Source organism: Pipistrellus hanaki, assembly GCF_964339955.1.
Source record: "Pipistrellus hanaki genome assembly, chromosome: X".
NCBI lineage: Eukaryota > Metazoa > Chordata > Mammalia > Chiroptera > Vespertilionidae > Pipistrellus > Pipistrellus hanaki.
Window position 1 is genome coordinate 41,523,503 of NC_140524.1, and position 18,876 is coordinate 41,542,378.

Consider the following 18,876-nt stretch of genomic DNA (forward strand, 5'->3'; position numbering starts at 1 on the left):
TTTACTTATCATTTTTGTGAATATATGTATTATCAAAGAGAGTTGCAGATAGCAAGACAAGGGATGTTTTTTATTGTTGTTCACTATTTCCTTTTGGGCAAGTAGAACATATTTTCTAAACTTGACTCTTTATGTGTGCCAGACCACATATAGAATGTCAGAAAAGGTTTAGTTTAAAATGAGGTGAGGAGAAAAAGTAACTTGAAGAAGACTCTTTTAAAATGCTTCTACTTGAGCACCAAGTGTATAGGCATACATCACTTTAATGTTCACAAAGCGACCTTTGAGATCACCTGGTTCAGTCTACTATGGGATGATGTCTCTGTCTGGCAGTCATAGAAGGTCAGACCTAGAAAGGACTGTGGAGGTCTTTGCAAAGATTCCGTACTCTAATACTGCCTGTTTCTCAGGTTGCAGGTGTCCTTCTCATGTCACTTTCTTGTGTCCTTCTCCCCCAGTGCCTTCAGAGAGAGTTTAACCTTAATATACCCTCCATGTTTTACAGGCCAACCCAAGACATCTCATTGCCTTTGTCGGCCAGGAACTCTCAACTTCACAGCCCTACTTCTTCCCTCACGTCTGGGGGTTCCTTGTCCTTGCTGCAGTCTCCACCATCCACTAGATTATCTCCTGCTCAACATCCATTGGTCCCAAACCAAGGAGACCACTTGGCTCACCTACCTAGGCAGCAGCAACATTTCCTTCCTAATCAGACTCACCAGAGTGATCTTTACCGTCTCACCCAGCCGGGCCTGAGTCAGCAGCAGCAGCAGCACCACCACCACCATCACCAGCAGCAGCAGCCACAGCTTGGAGAAGCATATTCAACTATGCCTAGAGCTCAGCAGTCTTCTGCTTCTTATCAGCCAATGCCGGCAGACCCTTTTGCCATTGTTTCCAGAGCCCAGCAGATGGTTGAGATCCTCTCAGAGGAGAACCGGAACTTGCGGCAAGAGTTGGAAGGATGCTATGAGAAGGTGGCAAGACTGCAGAAGGTGAGGCCCCAGTATTGGATATTAGAGGCTCCTTTAAATCTTATATATTTAATATCAATGTAAGTCTCCATTTGTGGGAGCCTGAATGACTTATATGCCGGTCTTAAGGATTCTTCTATCTTTTTTTGTTTGTTTGTTAATCCTCACCTGCGGATATTTTTCCATTGATCTTTTAAAGAGAGTGGTAGAGAGAGGGAAAGACAGAGAGAAATATTGATGTGAGAGAAACACATCAATTGGTTGCCTCTTGCATGAGGGCCCTGGCCAGGGAGGAGCTGGCAACAAAAGTACGTGCCCTTGACTGAAATCGAACCCAGAACCCTTCGGTCCATAAGCTGACTAGGGCAAAGATTCTTATATCTGAAGATTATATATACTTGAGACTTTGGGAAAAGCCTTTACCTTTCTTTCTAGGAGATGTAACATTATGTGAGGAGGAAGTTTTCCTAGACACCATAGCCTTAAGAAAACTTGATTGATTGCTTTAGAATCCCAATAGGCAGTGAAACTTCTTTATAAGGTCAAGAACACTGGTGATGTCTGAGAAGGTGAAGAACCTACCAGCATAAAGACATTTTGTCTTGCTTATAGTTAATACTGAACTTGAATCCTAAACATAAAATCATAGTTTCTAGAGAAATCTCACCACTGAAGTTTGATCCTGCCCTGCCTTGTTTTGGAAAGGGCTTAGAGCACTTTTCCAAGTGGAAATTCCCATGGTAACTGTTTTTCAACACCCACTTCCTTATCCTTTTTTTTTTCCTTTGGTCCTTCCCTGTAGCTCACATTCAACATCTTCTCTCTCTCTCTCTCTCTCTCTCTCTCTCTCTCTCTCTCTCTCTCTCTCTCTCTCTCTCTCTCTCTCTCTCCTGCAGGAGAGGCTTAGCACCACAGCTGGGTGACAGGTGACAGCCCTAGGCTGAAGAAGTAGAAAAAGGAATGTATGTCCCTAGTTCACATGTTCACATTCTTTCCTGGGCCCTTCCTGTCTCCTGCAGCTGGGACTTGAGCTCTTGAGTGCTCTAAACTAAGAACCTTAGCTCTTGGCTTCCAGTGGCTGTTGGTGAATAGGATTATGCCTCTGGCAGCCGTTTTGCAGCTTTTGTCATTGTAGAGCTCCTGTGGTTTGATCTCCCTACAATGCAAACTGCTTAGGGAGGTGAGGGTGAATATGGGAGAGGGAAGGGAGGTTGCCTGGTATTGTTCAACTCTGTCCTTAGGAGACACCAACAAGTGGAAATTTCAGGGGCCTGGATCAAGCTGAGAATTTGTAAACACCAAATCTGGGTTTTAAAGGAGAGAGGAAGACTTACTGTCAGCTAAGTATTTTTATGTAGTAAAAACATTTCCCCCCAATGTTTCCAAATCAGGATGGGGGGTGGTGGGGTTAAGTGAGATCAGTTTCTCCCTGACTTTGCCTCCAATTTAAAAATTCCCCCCTTCATTCATTTAAGAATACCCTCACCCCATCACATTGGTTCACTAAGTGGATCATATTCACACACTAGAGGTAGGCTGGCCCAGTTTGTCTGATTAGATTTAACAGTTGATATCCTTCCCAAACTCTCTATTCAGGGTGGCTCCAGCCACATCTTTGATGTAGTAACTGAAAGTTGGACCCAGATCTTCTATAGTCCCTCTTCACCAATGGATCCATGGTGATTTTTTTTTTTAGGGGGAGAGTGGGTGGCAGGAAGAGGGGCAGAATATGATTTGTGGTGTTTGTTCCCAAGTTTGGGTAAAGATGCTTCAACTGAGTGTAATTGACACACCTTGAGTGCTGGGGGAAGCGAAGCCAACCCAGTGCTGCAATGGACTAGGTACAGGTGAGTTAGAAGAAGAAAGGGAATGTGAAGAGAATGAGGTGTAGATACCTGCTAGTCTAGAACAAATAAGGAGGCCCACGGTTTATGATGGGTTTAAGTCGATAGAATAAGCCTGGAAACTCACCACTACCCTCCCTCTCCCTGGTCACAACCATTGCGTAGATCAGAATAGTGGCTATGCCCTCCTGTGACTTCTTTTCCTGGAAGGTTCTGTTTACGAGCGCACAAGTTGCCCTTTTGGAGGGTACAGTATCTACACGGGGGCAGGGAAAGGATTGGTGTAAGATCTTGAAATAGTACTCTGAACAACTTGAGTAGAGGGACTGCCTTCCAGGTGTGGTATTCTGTAGAGAACTGGAAAGCCTTGTTAAAACTGCCCAGAGCAGACAAACATCAAGCTGCTCTTTCAAATGGAAATGTTTATTTTCTCTATGCAGCACTTGAATTTCACGAGGAAGCTTTATCAGGCCCAAGCCTTGCAGATCATGTCTCTAAATGCCATTCACCAGTTTTTCCCTTCTGTGCTGTTATCTTGGTGCCATCTGCAAGGAGAAAAACATTCTCAAGTCTGCTCTTTTCTGGGGTGTAAGCCTCATTTGTTTGCAGGAAGTCCTGCATCAGGCAAAATTTTGGAGCTGGGGCAGGTGGAATCTGGGTTGTTTGGTAACCACACCTTTCCCCCAGGCTTTCAGCCTGAGATATCTCCCTGTAATGCACCCTGAGCTTTGTTAAGGAGGATAGTAGAAAACTGAGAGGGAATGCAGAACGGTTGTAAGAATCACATTTATTTTGAAAATTGCTTAATAGACCATGGAGCTTATTTGTGTCATTCAAATTATATGCAAATGGTCCTGTGGTTATTATATGTGCAATGAAGCTATACTGGTTACAGAAAGACTTTGAAGTCTAATTTCTTATTTTCTTGCTGTTTGGGCTGATTCAGGGCAAAACTCTTTCTCTGTGATGTTTTGTGTTGTTTTTTTCCATTTTACAAGATTTGCCAGAGTGTCATAAAACACAACTCTGATTATGAATTTCTGTTAAAAAATCTGTACTGGCTTCCCACTGGCTATGGGATAAAGTCCAAATGCCTGGCATTAAAACCCATTTATGATCTCAATCCATTCTATCTTTGCAGCCAGATCTCATAGCTTTCCTCTGTGTACCCCACAGTGTCCAGCCAAATAGAACTACTGGTCACTCTGGGAATGCATTCACAAACTCAGAATAGAATACCCTTCCACTCACCTGTGCTCATTGAAATCTGATCCATCTTTTAGGATCTAACTCTAAATGCCACCTCCTCTCTGAAATTATCCCCCTCTCCCCTTACCCTCAACAGGAATAACTTCTTCCTCATTTACACTTAAAGGACTACTCTTACTCTCTCTCTCATTTTCCTCCTAAAGTCTTTTACTTGATTAGCTGAAAAGCTTCTTGAGGTCAATTATAATACCCTCACTCATTTTTAGATATTCCATAGTCCCTTATTTGGCCATTGGTAAATATTTGTTAAATTGAACTGAACTACTGCATGAGTCTGAGGCTTAGCGTTTTTACAGTTTGCTTCTGCCACTAGTGTCATGTTCGAAAAGGCAGTTTCACTCTTCTCTTTGCTAAGATGGGGAGAGGTGTCCTTGTGAAGGCAGATATCAAGGCCAATCAAAATAAACATGTGAAAGCCCTTTGAGCACTCTAGAGTAATATTACCTACATACTATATACATTATTATTTTCAAATTTTAAAAAAATTCTTAATTCATATATGAAAATCATTTATATTATTAAATTTATTCTCCATTACTACCTTCTCTGAAGGCAGAAACTGTATTTTTTTTAAACCTGTGGAATTTTCCTGAGCCAGTGAGATAATTGTCCTTCTGGGAAACTTTTGTAATCTGTGTTATGCCTCCCAGCCATCAATAAAGCTCTGGAGGAAGTTGTCATTAAGGATTTGCATGTATGTTTTAGACCATATTTCTATCATGCTCCAACCTTCCCCACTATCTCTCCTTTTTTTTTCAGGTGGAGACAGAAATCCAACGTGTCTCAGAGGCATATGAGAACCTTGTGAAGTCATCCTCTAAAAGAGAAGCCTTGGAGAAAGCCATGAGAAACAAGCTTGAAGGGGAGATTCGAAGGATGCATGACTTTAATAGGGATCTGAGAGGTGAGGGAATCACGTCTGAAGGGAAGAGCTATGGAGAACACGTTGAGGCTCTTAGGTTTGTTCAGTCCATTAATATGATTAATAAATTGCAGGGCATACACCAGGTCAGGTTTTTGTGACTACAATAATACTTGGTCCCAAGATTGCTTAATCAAAGTGGGATGAGTTGATATGTTAATCAGTTGGTACCTAACCTAGGACTCCTGGACTCCTCTAGCTCACCCCCACAATTGGTGCTGCTTCTCTTCCTTTATAGGTTTTGCAGAGGCCAAGTGTTTTGGCAGAGGAAGCTTGAAATAGTGATATCCTCCATTGTTTCTAGGACTCCCCCCTTGTATTTTTACCTTAACATGGTAATATTAAAGATGGTGAGAAATAACCACTTTCAATACTTTCAAAATTGATGATCTTGGCAATGTTGTTTTCTGTCTTTGGATTTAAGTTATCTTATTTATAACATGAGGAAACTGACCTAAATGTTGCCTATGGTCCCCTTCCAGTTTTGACAGTACAGGGTTTTAAAGACTTTATAACTCTGATGCTTTTTCTCTAGGTGAATGATATTATATATATATTCAGGGATAGATTCCTTTGTTGAAATGTAGAATTCTGCACTTAGATTTTGTCAGCATGGACCAAAAGTGTTAAGTACTCAACTCCTCTTTCCCTGCAATGTTCTAGTTTTTTTTTAATTTTTTAATTAAATTATTATCTTTGTACATATACCATTGCCCCCCCCCATACATGCCCTCCCTCCCCAGAGTTTTGTGTCCATTCGTTGTACTTATATGCATATATACAAGTCCTTCGGATGATCTCTTATCTACCCCAGATCTCCCTACCCTCCCTGCTGTAATTTGACAGTCTGCTTGTTGCTTTACTGTCTCTATATCTATCTTTTGGTTCTTCAGTTTATAATGTATTTTATCATCCATAAATGAGTGAGGTCATGTGGTGTTTCTCTTTCATTGACTGGCTTTTTATGCTGCAATGTTCTAGTTGTTTGGGGATCTACACTTACAAACGTATGTCTGTGTCACCCATTTTTGTGTAACAAGAAAAAGCTGGCTTGTTTGCACAAGTTCAGTATTGAGAGAGCCAGCAGCATGTGCATGGAAGTTTGTGTATGGGATTATGTTGATTGTGTTCGAATTCCACAGAGCGTCTGGAGACTGCCAACAAACAGCTTGCGGAGAAAGAATACGAGGGGACAGAGGATACCAGAAAAACCATCTCTCAGCTCTTTGCAAAAAGTAAGTCTGAAAGCTTTAGCAGCAGATAATAATGTGTGGATGGGAATGAGGTGTGGGAAAGGGCACATAGTTCTGTTTAGCCTTGAAAAGTCAGGGCAGAGTGGATGTCATCTAGGAAGTATTTTTTCCTGTTCAAGCATGATGTTGGGAGAGTGTGTGTGTGTGTTTTATAGGCCAAGAAGGCTGCTTGCCACATCAATTAGTGAGATCCATATGGCTCCTTCTGTATAAAACCAGAAAAGTCCCTTGAAGTCCCTGCATTTATTGTGGCTACCTGAAAAGAACCTTAGTGACCATAGGGTCTTTTCATGTTGACAGGATTTGTTGTTGAAGGATCCATGTGCTGGCTCTGGTGGAGCTGGAATTAGCTTGCAGGATTGATGATTAGTGTTTGCAATACCACCTGCTCTTGGGACTCTCTTAATTTAAAACACCTTATATTGTCATATCATCATACCTTGGAGGATTATAAGGGTAGCTAGAGGGGGACCATTGCTATGGCCTGAACTAGTGACTCTGACTACAGAGTTGGAGGGTATGGGGAAGGGTAGAGCTATGTCTTCCTTAAAATAGTGTTTCCTTTGTCTTGAAATACTCCAAAGACCCGGACAATGAATTAATCCTCTTCTTTATCAGTATCCAGTGGACTCCACCCAGCAAGACAATGCCTTATTCTTTCCAATTGCTACAATAAAACCAGCAATAAAAATTACACAGTGGATTGAGTCCATAGGGAGAATGAGTTCGGAGGAAGCATGAATTACCCCCACTTCTGCAGATGTCCTTAGTTGGTGTCCCTACCCCCAGCTTCCCTCAGTTTGGCTCCCAGCTGGAGTAGTACTTGGTGGTACTTGTCAGGCCCCATCTTTGCTGGGCCTTAACATGACCCTCTCAAGTCATTCCATGCAGCTTCGAGTCAGCTTTTACAAGTATGTTTGATCTCCTCTTGCAATACCCCCTTCCTTAATGGTTACTCCATTATGCTCTGACTTCAGAACTGGGAATTTTTCTTCATCATTTCCCTGAATCTGCTGTTCCTTTGTCAGTATTTCTTAGAGTAAGGAATGTGGTTTTTCTGGTGTCATCAGTGCCTACTGTAAATCATTTTGAGATTGCTTTCTCGGTGTCACGTTTATTCTGGAAGCTAGTTCACTGGTGGACAGAGTGGCAGCCTCCCAGGAAAAAAACAAAACAGAAAAATGTATGGTTTCTCACCCTGGTTCTGCTAGTTGGCACTTCTCTCTATGTGGAGTTGGTATTTCAGGTGTCCTAGTAGTTCTGTTACTGATGTAGAAAATGTGATAGTTTAGCAGATTAAACTGTACTAACAGCAGAGTGAAAGACTGATAAATGGTTCTAGAAGGGAAAAATGGACTCCATCTCATAGGCAAGGAAGAGGGCATGACTTGTGGCCCTTTAATTTCTTTTGCCTTTGGACTTTGCTTTTGGTTGGAACTGTGGCAGGAGCCAAGAAAGCCCTCTAGAAAAGCCTTCCTGGGGAATGTGTTCAAACTACTGTAGAGGCCAAACTAACTGGACTCTAGCATAAGGCAGTCTGATACGCTAGAAAGAGCTTAGAACAACTTGACCTTAATTATGATCTCCAGTACTTATGTTACTAATTGTGGGACTTTGTGCAAGTTACTCAACTCTTCTGAGTGTCTGTTTTCTCATAAGCAAAATGGAGAAGAGGAGAATAATGCCTTCCTAATATGGTTGTTCTGAGGATAAAGTTCATGCAACATTTGGTGCGCAATAAGTATTCAACAAATATTCATTTCTTTTCAAGATGCATATCAATAGATATATAGAGTCAGAATAAGAAGGAAGGTGAGGCCGCCCTATTAAAGTTTCTCCTACAAACTTAAGTATTAAAGTCTCAAGAGGAAGAGTACTCTACCTCCAAATGAGAATCAGAACTGTTCATTTGAGTTTCTGGGATGAAGTCTGTCCTAGTTAGAAGGAGAAAGACCTAGAAAGACATAGAGAATAACTAGATGTGTCACTGTCATCTGTAGATACAGTGCAATTATAGATTGATCTCAGTTAAAAAATAATGTTAGTAAAGGGTGGGATTTGAATTTTTTGTGCATTTTGTGAAATATAATTTTTAGATTGATTTTATAATGGGGAAAATGTGGGAGGGGCTTCCCCTCCTCCTCCTCCTCCTCCTCCTCCTCCTCCTCCTCCTCCTCCTTCTTCTTCTTCTTCTTCTTTCTTCTTCTTCTACCAATATAAGACCATTTGAAGATATAAAATTGAGGAGACAGGCCTACTTATTCTTCTGATGTGTGTATGTGTCTGTGTTCTCCTTTTCAAAACAATTTTTGTTTCTACTTTCTCATTGCTTCTGCTCAACAGCCACTTTTAAGTGACTGTTCTTAATTTACACAGCAAGTTAGTAGTGGTAGAGCCAGTGACAGAGTCCGGATCTACCTAGTTCATTTATCTGTGTGCTAGAACACTATAATGTTTAGTAATGGGTATGATTGACAGTTATGCTCAGGTAAGGTTTTGAGCCATCTTCAGAACGATAGTGTGGACATTTCATGTCCTTATAGATAAGGAGAGCCTGCGGGAGAAGGAGAAGCTGGAAGCTGAGCTGGCCACTGCCCGATCTGCCAATGAGGACCAAAGAAGACACATCGAAATCCGAGACCAGGCCCTGAGCAACGCCCAGGCCAAGGTGGTAAAGCTGGAGGAAGAGGTATGTGTAGTTTCCTCAGGTAGCCTGAAGGTGGAAGAACTGGGAGATCAAGGGCACTGGGGGTTCCCATATTGGTGAACTGACAGTTGTATGATCTTCCAACAGAAAGCTCCCACCTGCTACTTCTAGTTATAGCTGTGCTGATGTGTGTGTCTTTTGATTTCTTTTCTCTGCAAGTTTCTTCCTTTTGCTCCAGAATAGAAAATCACCAAGGTTGAGGAGCAGATTCCATTTGCTCATTCATATAGTAAGCTAACACCTTCCACCCAAGTTCTTACTATGCATCTAGCCCTGCCTTAGGCTTGTGACTTGTAACAGATGTATATATATAATTTTATTTTTATTATTATTTTATAATTTATATATCTAAATCATAGCTATAAATTATATATATATATATATATATATATATATATATATATATATATATTAGACTAGACATCCTTTCGGATGCCCTTCTGGACGAAGCTGGGGCTGTGAGGGAAGCCTGGGTCCAGGGTGCCAGAGGGAAGCAGGTGCCAGCAGCTGGGGAAGGAAGGCCTACTCTTGCACAAATTGTGTGCATTGGGCTTCTAGTACATATATAAATCCCTGCCCTTGCAGGGCTTTATTTTGGAAGGGTTAGAAAACGATTTCAAATAATTTAAAGTACTCCTAGAATCTTGAAATCGGAATGGTTCTTGTCTCCCTAAGCTCAGTAGGATGTTTGTCCCCTCAGGTAAAAAATGAATCTTGGTGGCTCTGTTGTTCTGGACTTATTTTTGAGATTTATTTTAGGATAAAAGCAATCTCGGATGTCTTCAACAGGATGAAACCCAGGGACAGTTTACATTTTATGGAAGGCCAAAAGTTGTGTCGTGTCCTTGCTCTTATTGGCTAGGTTCTGGAATGTAGGTATGTAGTGGGGTGAAGTTGTCAGTTATTTGTGTGCAAAGATGAAGCCTTCCCTTGACAAATGCAAGGGCCCCCAAAACCACTAAGCATATGATTAATATGTATCAGATTAGTCTTCGTATAGATGTTATTAGATCTCCACACTAAGCTGTGTTCCTATGAAATAGAAGGAGCTTTGCTGCTGGTTTGTCATTAATTGATCTTGGATGTCAGTTGTCATTGTATTGGAGTACTACTAACTCTTAGATATTTTGCACTTCTGGGAATTGGTATGTTCCAGCAAAAAAAATTGGTGCTAAAGTACAACTTTGTAAAGAAAATTTTACGTCTCGCTGACTTAACTATTCTAAAATTAAATTGTTTCAAAAAATATTTTTGTTGATTTCAGAGAGAGGGAGAGGGAGAGAGAGATAGAAACTTCAATGATGAGAGAGAATCATTGATTGGCTGCCTTCTGTATGACCCCCCCACACACACACTGGGGATCAAGCCCACAACCTTGGTCATGTGCTCTGACTGGGAATAGAACCGTGAACCCCTAATTAATAGATGGATGGTCAACCACTAAGCCATGCTGGTCAGGCTAAAATTGTTTTAAGAGAAAAAAAAGTAACCTGCATTAAAACAAGCTTAAAGGTTTATAAACTTGAAACCAAAGTATTTAGTGAAGAAGCCCTCAGACACTGAAAACACAGCTTTCTAACTATTGTAAGTGAGATATCTTTCCTACATTCACTCATTGCCTGTTCTTCTCCCTCTCAGCTTAATGGTTCTGGTTCCTAGAGATACTTTGCTTCCTTTCTTGGGTATTAAAATGCTTGTTGGAGCAGGATTGTGGGTTTATACATTTTCAGTAGGTAATAACATCTAACCTATAATGTCCTTGACCTTGAATTGCTTAATTATTAAACTTCAGGTTGTATAAAATTAGGCTAATGTTCTGCTTCATGGATTATCTACATTAGAAGTCCCACTAAGATGATTTATTGTAAACGAGGAATCCCATCTAATAAAAAAGAGTAATATGTAAATTGACTATACCTCTGCTACACCCACAAGCCATGCCCACCAGCCAATCAGGAGCGAGTATGCAAATTATCCCAACCAAGATGGCTGCAGCCACAGAGCGAGCAGGAGGCTTGGGTTTCCCAGGCAATGGAGGAAGCCAAACTTCCTGCACACCCTGATTGGCCCAGACCTCCAATCAAGGCTACAAAGTTTCAATTATAGAAGATAAATAAATCCCAGATACCAGGTCCTCCACTTGGGTTGTGGAGGGGCATGGCCGGCCTCTAAACCACCACAAGCCCCTCACCCAGGCCACCCCACACCCTAAGAGAACCCCCACCCTTATCCGGGACACCCTTCAGGGCAAGCTTGTCAACCCCAACCTGTGCACCAGGCCTGTATCCTATGTAATAAAAGAGTAATATGCAAATTGACCATTACTCCAACACACAAGATGGCTGCCCCCATGTGATCAAAGATCATGCCCCCATGTGGACACAAGATGGCTGCCACAAGATGGATAGCAGGGGAGGGCAGATGGGAGGGACCAGGCCTGCAAGGGAAGGCAGTTGTGGACGATCAGGCCAGCAGTGGAGGGTGTTAGTTCTAGCTCCTGGGAGGGACCAGGCCTGCAAGGGAGGGTAGTTGGGGGAAATCAAGTCTGAAGGGGAGGGTAGTTAGGGGTGACCAGGCCAACAGAGAAGGGAAGTTGAGGGCAACCAGGACTACAAGGAAGGGCAGTTGGGGGGAACCCAGGCCTGCAGGGGAAAGCAGTTGGGGAGGACCAGGCCTGCAGGGGAGGGCAGTTAGGAGTGACCAGGCCTGCAGGGGAGGGCAGTTAGGGGTGACCAGGCCTGCAGGGGAGGGCAGCTAGGAGTGACCAGGCCTGCAGGGGAGGGCAGTTAGGGGTGACCAGGCCTGTAAGGAAGGGTAGTTAGAGGCAATCAGGCTGGCAGGGGAGCAGTTAGGCATCAACCAGGCTGGCAGGGGAGTGGTTAGGGGTTGATCATACTGGCAGGTAGAAGCAGTTAGGGGCAATCAGGAAGGCAGGCAGGTGAGCAGTTGAGAGCCAGTTGTCCTGGATTGTGAGAAGGAAGTCCAACTGACCACTTAGGCCCGATCCCAGTGGGACCCAGATTGGAGCTGGTGCAGGCTGGGCTGAGGGATACCCTCCATGCATGAATTTTGTGCATCATGCCTCTAGTACTTTCATATTCCTGCTGTCCAAGTCTAAGGAGCTTAGCACACCTTTAGCCTTTTGCTATACTTTATATATACCCTTCTTTCCCCCTCTTGTAAGGAAATCACAGAGTAAATTATAAGATGTAGATAAGACTGTCTCCTTTTAAAGAAGGGAAATCTGAGAGACCAGCTGAGAAGAAGTAGCTTGCTGGTGGTCACATGGCAAGTCTTGGGTAGAGCCAGGAATAAAACTGGAATCTCATGACTCTTCATTTCTTAGACCCTGCTGCCTTTCTCCCTGTCTGAATCATCCTTTGGTTATGCTCCCAAAAAGAAAATGTGGGCGCTTATTCAGATTTAGTAACCTCTATATCTTTCAATTTAAAATAATTGCTTTACCCATTGGGCCCCTCTTTTTCAGCAGACTATGAGCTCATCCACATTGCTCTGAGGTTGGGGTGGATAAAAAAACCTTGCTCTGCCCCTCTAGGAAGGGTATCAATCTAGTTGGTGAGAAATGGGAACAAAGATTCTGCAAGTATCTTGGTTTGCAGTGTCTGAAAGCTGGTTATTAATTATTAATTGGTAACTGATTATTATGAAAATAATATACATGTATAGAGAACATTTTATTCTGTAGTTCCCACTGGGCAGCCCTCACTGAAACAGTTGCCTGAAATACATTTCTGCTTCCAAACTTCTGAGGCTTTCCTGGGCATTTGTTCCAGAGATTTTTAGTTGTTTTCCAGGGCCCTTTCCCCAAATACATATATTTATAGTTTATAATTTAAAGGAGAAGTCCTAAATATTGGCCTATGATTAAATGATGGCATCTAGTGGCCAAATATCTCAAATGAGCTAATCAATTATTGTTAATTTTTTAGTCCTAAGCTCACTTGTACTTTTTCACAGAGTCTATTTGTTGGGAAAATGTGAGTTGCTGTTGCTAAAGGAGGTGGAATATTAATGGGGAGAGCAGGCTGGGGACCTTTTCCCTGACAGAATCCAGAGGCAGAGACCATGTAATGTCTAGTAGACTCTCAAGTGAGACCACCTCTAGCACAAAGAGGCTTGAAATCACAACTCAGGGAACATACAACGATTCTTATTTTCCTTTTTGTTTTAGCAGCCTATCAGAGCAAGATTTGCTCATAGGCAGTGTTAGTCCTAGCTCCTCTATAATATGCAAAGGAAAACATCTTTTCCTTTATCCTCAAATATAGAAATTAATCATTGAAGTTTTGTTTTTCTGCTGTGACTCAACCCCCATTAAGCCTTGTTCTTCTTGGGGTAAAATTTATTTTTATTTTTATTTTTTTATTGATTATGGTCTCACATAATTGTCCTTATTCCCCCATTCCCATCCCAAACCCCTCCCTAGATATGCCCCCCAACCCCCGTTGTCCATGGCCACTGGCTAGGCCCATATGTATGCACACAAGTCCTTTGGTTGATCTCTTCCCCTTACCCCCATCCTCCCTTACTTTCCCTCTGAGGTTTGAGAGTCTGATCACTGGTTCTCTTTCTCTGGGTCTGTTTATGTTGTTCATTATTTCCTCTAGATGTGTGAAATCATGTGATCCAAGAAATACCCTTGTAAGAACCTAAACTGCAACAAGCCATAATGGTTATGCTGAGAGGCAAATGAATCAGTCTGTAGTGAGTTCCTTTCTGGGTCAACAGTTCTTTTGCATCCCAATTTTAATGCCAGATAGTTCCTTATGTGTACATGCCAGCCATGATATTTCAGATCTGGTTGGTCGACAAATGGTGGTAATGCAGGTCCGCCCGTCTCTGGTTTGGTCCTGGGCATCCTTCAGCAACCCGCAGCTGCTGTCTGCTGGTATGCTGAGGCTTTGTCGGCATTTTCCATCTCTGAATTGTGTCTCTTCTGTCTTCATGGCTGGAGCGCTTCTGTCTATTCTTCTCTGCGTCCCACGGTAAAATTGCACAACATGTTATGAATCTAAAGTAGTCATAGGGTAGCGCAAATAAGTTAAAATGTAAAAGCTATCAAGACTACAGTATAAAATTTCCAAAAGTTTCCTATTATTTAAAGTAAAAAAGGGGGTGACAGTGGAAGAATATCATGTAAGGAAAAATATCCTGAGAATAATGTACATCTAAAAAATTTGTGCTTTAGAAAATTAACCTTCATTCAAAACGCTAATAGCAAGATACCCATGAAAATATACACATGGTGACCAAACAAGCCAGGGGAAAATCATTTGGGGGGGAAAATGGAAAAGAATCCCAAATCAAATTTAAAGAAAATATCCCTTTATTAACTTTTGGTTGAGAATATGTTTATATATTTTCAGACAACAACTCTGAGACCATCTGGAATCCTGTAACAGAGTGGGGTAAAATTTTTTAAGTATGGAACATTAGGGAGGTATTTAAGGTGAATAGGTAGATCTGGAACTAATCTAGCAAGGGATCTTTATTGTGACTAACAGAGCTAGTAAACATTTTGAAATCAAGAAGGGTATCATGAATAGAAAACGTATTCCTCTCTCTGAGATGGCTCAAGTAAGGTCATGTCTGAAGGCAGGGTAATATGTCAGATGCCTACCTATGTCTCATATAAACAAATAATTTGGTTATCACTTACAAATGATAGCATGGATTTTCCTTAGAAGTTCCTCCAAAGGAAACTTAGTCTACTTTGTAAATGAGAAATAGGGAAATTTACCCAAATTAATCCTTTGTCTAAGAAATATTTTGTTAGCCTACTAAGTACAAGGACATTCAGGTAACAATTTTGCACTGCATCAAGATGGTCAGATCAATATATATGTCAAATTGTTATATCATAACCTAAAACTAGTATAATGTTACATGTCTATTATATATCTCAATTTTTAAAAAATGATCAGGAAAGATCATGACTACTTTAATGGTCTGAGGACCCTTGTGTGCATTTATGTCTTTCTCTCTACAAAGTCATCATTTAGATGCTTTTCCTGAAATCCATTCCACCTTTCTAATCCTATTAAGTCTCTTCCCCATGATATTGTAGTCACTGAGTTCTAAGCTCTACACAGAAATGGTGCCTCGGGCTTACAGAGAACTTTCTCTTGCAATCACAACTTCCTCTTTGTATTTCAGCACAGATTCTCTCATGGACTCTGCTTTGCTGACATGGAGGGAGATATCTTGCCAGGAAGGGGATAACACTCTAGCTAAAGAGCTGACCTTTTCTTTTTGTGAGTCACTATGATCCAGGTCTTGCCACCAATCTTCAGTCTTTGCAGTAGGCAGTCACCCGAGGCAAAAGGTGCCTTTCCATTCTTGCCCTTATCTTTCAGGATACTTAGGTTCCATTGAAGTGGCAGCTCATTAAACTCTAAGTCAAAAGAACTTTGTGTTCTATAGCAACCACCATATTCTCCCATTCATAGAGACCTTCCCCTGCCCCCACTAATTTGACCTCACTGGAGGGTTTCGACAGATGCCTGGCATATTCACTCAGAAGGCTCAAGACTTCTGGCTGGCTGCTGTCTTATGATCCAGAGCTGAGCCACCACTTGGGTAATTGTTTTAGGGATGGTGGGAAAGAGGCACTGGCAAGATCAAAGAGGGAAGTTGTTGCAGGTGAGCTGCTTAGTGAGCTAAGTGCACAGGAAGAAAGAGTGGAATGTGGGAGGGCTGGCAGAAAGGTCTAGTGAGTCTTGTTCTTTAGCTTTAGGTGAGAACGACAGCCACAGAGATTCAGGAAAAGGGGGCCCAAATGTTAACCTTTTCTGAACTGCAATGGCTGGTGATGATTCAGACATCACAGTGATAGCTGTTAGTAGCAGTGCATTTTCCAGAGCCCTTTTGACACTCCATTCAATTCACCAAACTAAATTTATATTGTTTCACTGCATTTCCACCATTAACTATTTATGGCTAATGTTTTCTGTTATTTCCAGATCTCTCGCCACTTATTTGATTGATCTGTTTTGGTTTTAGCATAATTTCCTCCTATTATTCCACACAGTACCACAACTAGTCTCATTATTCCTCCGTATTAAAAGAGGATGTTATAGGCATAGACATTGATATGTTTAACCCAAAATACTTTTCAAACAATAAGATTTTATTGGTGTAGGTAAAGCTCATACAATACTTATTGTGGATTCTAAATACGGGTGGAAGATCCAAGGGTATGAACTATGTATGCATTTATGGTGTTGATAGGAATTCAGATAAAGTATGTAACTACCAGGAATCTTCTAGAATGTTAGGATGCATTTTTAAAAATTATTTGAAGGACATTTCATCTAAGAATGAAATTTCCCATATTTATGGGTGCATATTTTCTTTAAAATAGGTTTGCTTCACCCAATATATTAAGAAATTATGTTCCCACCCCAAATAGAGAAGGATTCACTTCTCAGAGCTTAATTTTCTCAGTTTTCCCTGATGATTTTAGCTTTTGAAATTCCCAAATTTGAAGCTCTTTGTATTTTTCTTTTGCCTCTTTAACACAATGAACTTAATTCCCTTGGTAGCAAGTTTCTAGAGATGGTTTCTACTCTTCAATTCTTTTAATATCCATCAGTGGACCACAGTCTCTTGGCAATGGACAGAGACAGCTTGCTAATACCAGGGTAGTATTTCCAAATTGCTTCAGAGGGAACACTTACTTGGAACCAGGGACTCCTGGATAAGGCTAAATTAAATAAAATGGAAATCACTGAAAGTTCATGGAGTAGCATAAGTAGTTGTACAAAGTAGTTATACAACTAGTCATATGCTACTCCATGGAGTAGCATATGACTAGTTGTATAAATATCAGTTGTCATATTTGTGATACAGTGTTTGGAGTTGTAGGTAATAGATGGGAAAATGAAAATCAGATTTAATGAATGATGTTCTCTGTGCCACTGGACTTAGCTCTCTGTTATTAGGCTCAATGAAATTTAGCCAGTGGAATGTTTGTATATGTTGGTGTTCATCCAGCTAGAAAAAATAGTCCATCCACTCTACCTATCCATCTATATATTTCTTCATGATTCATTAAGACATTTATTTTAGATCAGTTGTAGGTTCACAGCAAAATTAAGGGGGAAAGTATAGAGATTTTCCATATTCCCACTGCTTTCCATGCATGGATAGCTTCCACCATTGTCAACATTCCCCATCAGAGCAGTACATTTGTTACAATTGAATCTATTTGACACATCACAATCACCCAAAGTTCATAGTTTACATTATGGTTCATCTTGGGGTTGTACATTCTATGGGCTTGAATAAATACAGGGGTGTGCAAAAGTAGGTCTACAGTTTTTTTGTATGGAAAATACTACAATATTTAACAAATAATACAAGGATAAACTGTTTTTGCATATTCACAACTGCAAACCTACTTTTGCCCACCCCTGAATATAATGACATGTATCCATAAATATGGCATCATACATGGTATTTTCACTGCCCTAAAAATCCTCTATGTTCTACTTCTTTATTTCTACTCCCAATATACTTTTTAACATTTTGAAAATATTTCCAAATTTATTATTGTATCTCACTTTACAAATCTTTCAAGTTTTATCTTCTTTAGATAAATTAAGAAATTAAAGTGGACACAGATTATACAATTAGTGATAAATTTAGTAGAAAACCCAGATCTCTTAATTCCAAAATATCCCAACCTACCCTTTGTTCATTAATTAATAAATGGAGAAAGTTAATTAAACCACTTCCTTGCAAATGGCTGAGACAAATGGGTAGCTTTAGGGGCCCTAGAAGTGATTTTGTACATAGCCACCCTTTAAAAATTAAATTTGAAAGACATCCATAATTGTTGGAAGGAGGGAAAGATGCCATCATGTGGTGCTCATTTGCAGGGATCAGATTTTCCTGAGTCAGAAGGAGGTTAAGAGATTTGCCAGATGCTTGGGAATGGGTTCAAATGGTTTCAGAAGTGCAATGGAAAAGTATGATTGATGGAGCTCAAAAGTATTTGTTCTATTCTTCAATAGGTTACTTTCCTGCTGTTCTTTCTCTCAGTTTTCCCTTTTAAAAACTTATAACAAGAATTATCTGAAACTCTTATCTTGACTTGCCAAGCAAAATAAATATATTTAACAAAGAGTGTTAAATATATTGTTTGTATATTTGCAGTTAGCTAAGCTATGCTATGCTCATATTTGTTTTTGTACTTGATAGTTATTTAATATTAACTGGTCACCAAGAGTATAATGAACAATGAATTAAAAATAGAATTCCCCTACCCTTAAGTAGTTTATGGAATACTGTCCTCAAATGGGGCAGGGGCTTTGTCTTGCTTCCCATTGGGTCACTACTGCTCTCAGATGTAAAATAGGGCCTGGCATATGATAAGCATTCAGTAAATATCTGTTGAATGAATGACTGAATATATACATGAATGAAATCTTATCAAAAGATTGCTAATAGAGTACACATTATGGATGAGAGGCTCTATGGAAAAATAACAGTCAGGGTCAGGTAAGATTATTCAAGGAAGAACTACTGGAGAGCCGAAACCAGTTTGGCTCAGTGGATAGAGCGTCAGCCTGCGGACTAAGGGGTCCTGGGTTCGATTCCGGTCAAGGGCATGTACCTTGATTGCGGGCACATCCCCAGTATGGGGTGTGTAGGAGGCAGCTGATCGATGATTCTCTCTCATCAATGTTTCTGTCTATTCCTCTCCCTTCCTCCCTGTAAAAAATCAATAAAATATATTTTTTTTAAAAAAGAATGTGGAGAGTTTATTGATATGTTAAGGAAAGATGAAGAAGTGATCAGATTGATACAAAAGTTGATCATTTGCATTGTAAGCATGGTTGAATTTTAAGGCAGTAGCAAACTATAATATTGATAAAGACAT

The 18,876-nt window shown here is 40.7% G+C and overlaps 1 protein-coding gene across 4 annotated transcripts in view; it reads left to right on the forward strand.

Moving 5' to 3' along the window:
* Positions 1-18,876, forward strand: part of AMOT (angiomotin) — a 66,878-nt gene that overhangs the window by 25,583 nt on the left and 22,419 nt on the right. For all 4 annotated transcript variants that reach the window (XM_084870277.1, XM_084870278.1, XM_084870279.1 and 1 more), the window contains 4 exons: positions 506-995; positions 4,847-4,991; positions 6,152-6,244; positions 8,806-8,951. In XM_084870277.1, coding sequence (XP_084726403.1) covers positions 506-995; positions 4,847-4,991; positions 6,152-6,244; positions 8,806-8,951 — 874 coding nt within the window. The remainder of the gene's footprint in view (positions 1-505; positions 996-4,846; positions 4,992-6,151; positions 6,245-8,805; positions 8,952-18,876) is intronic.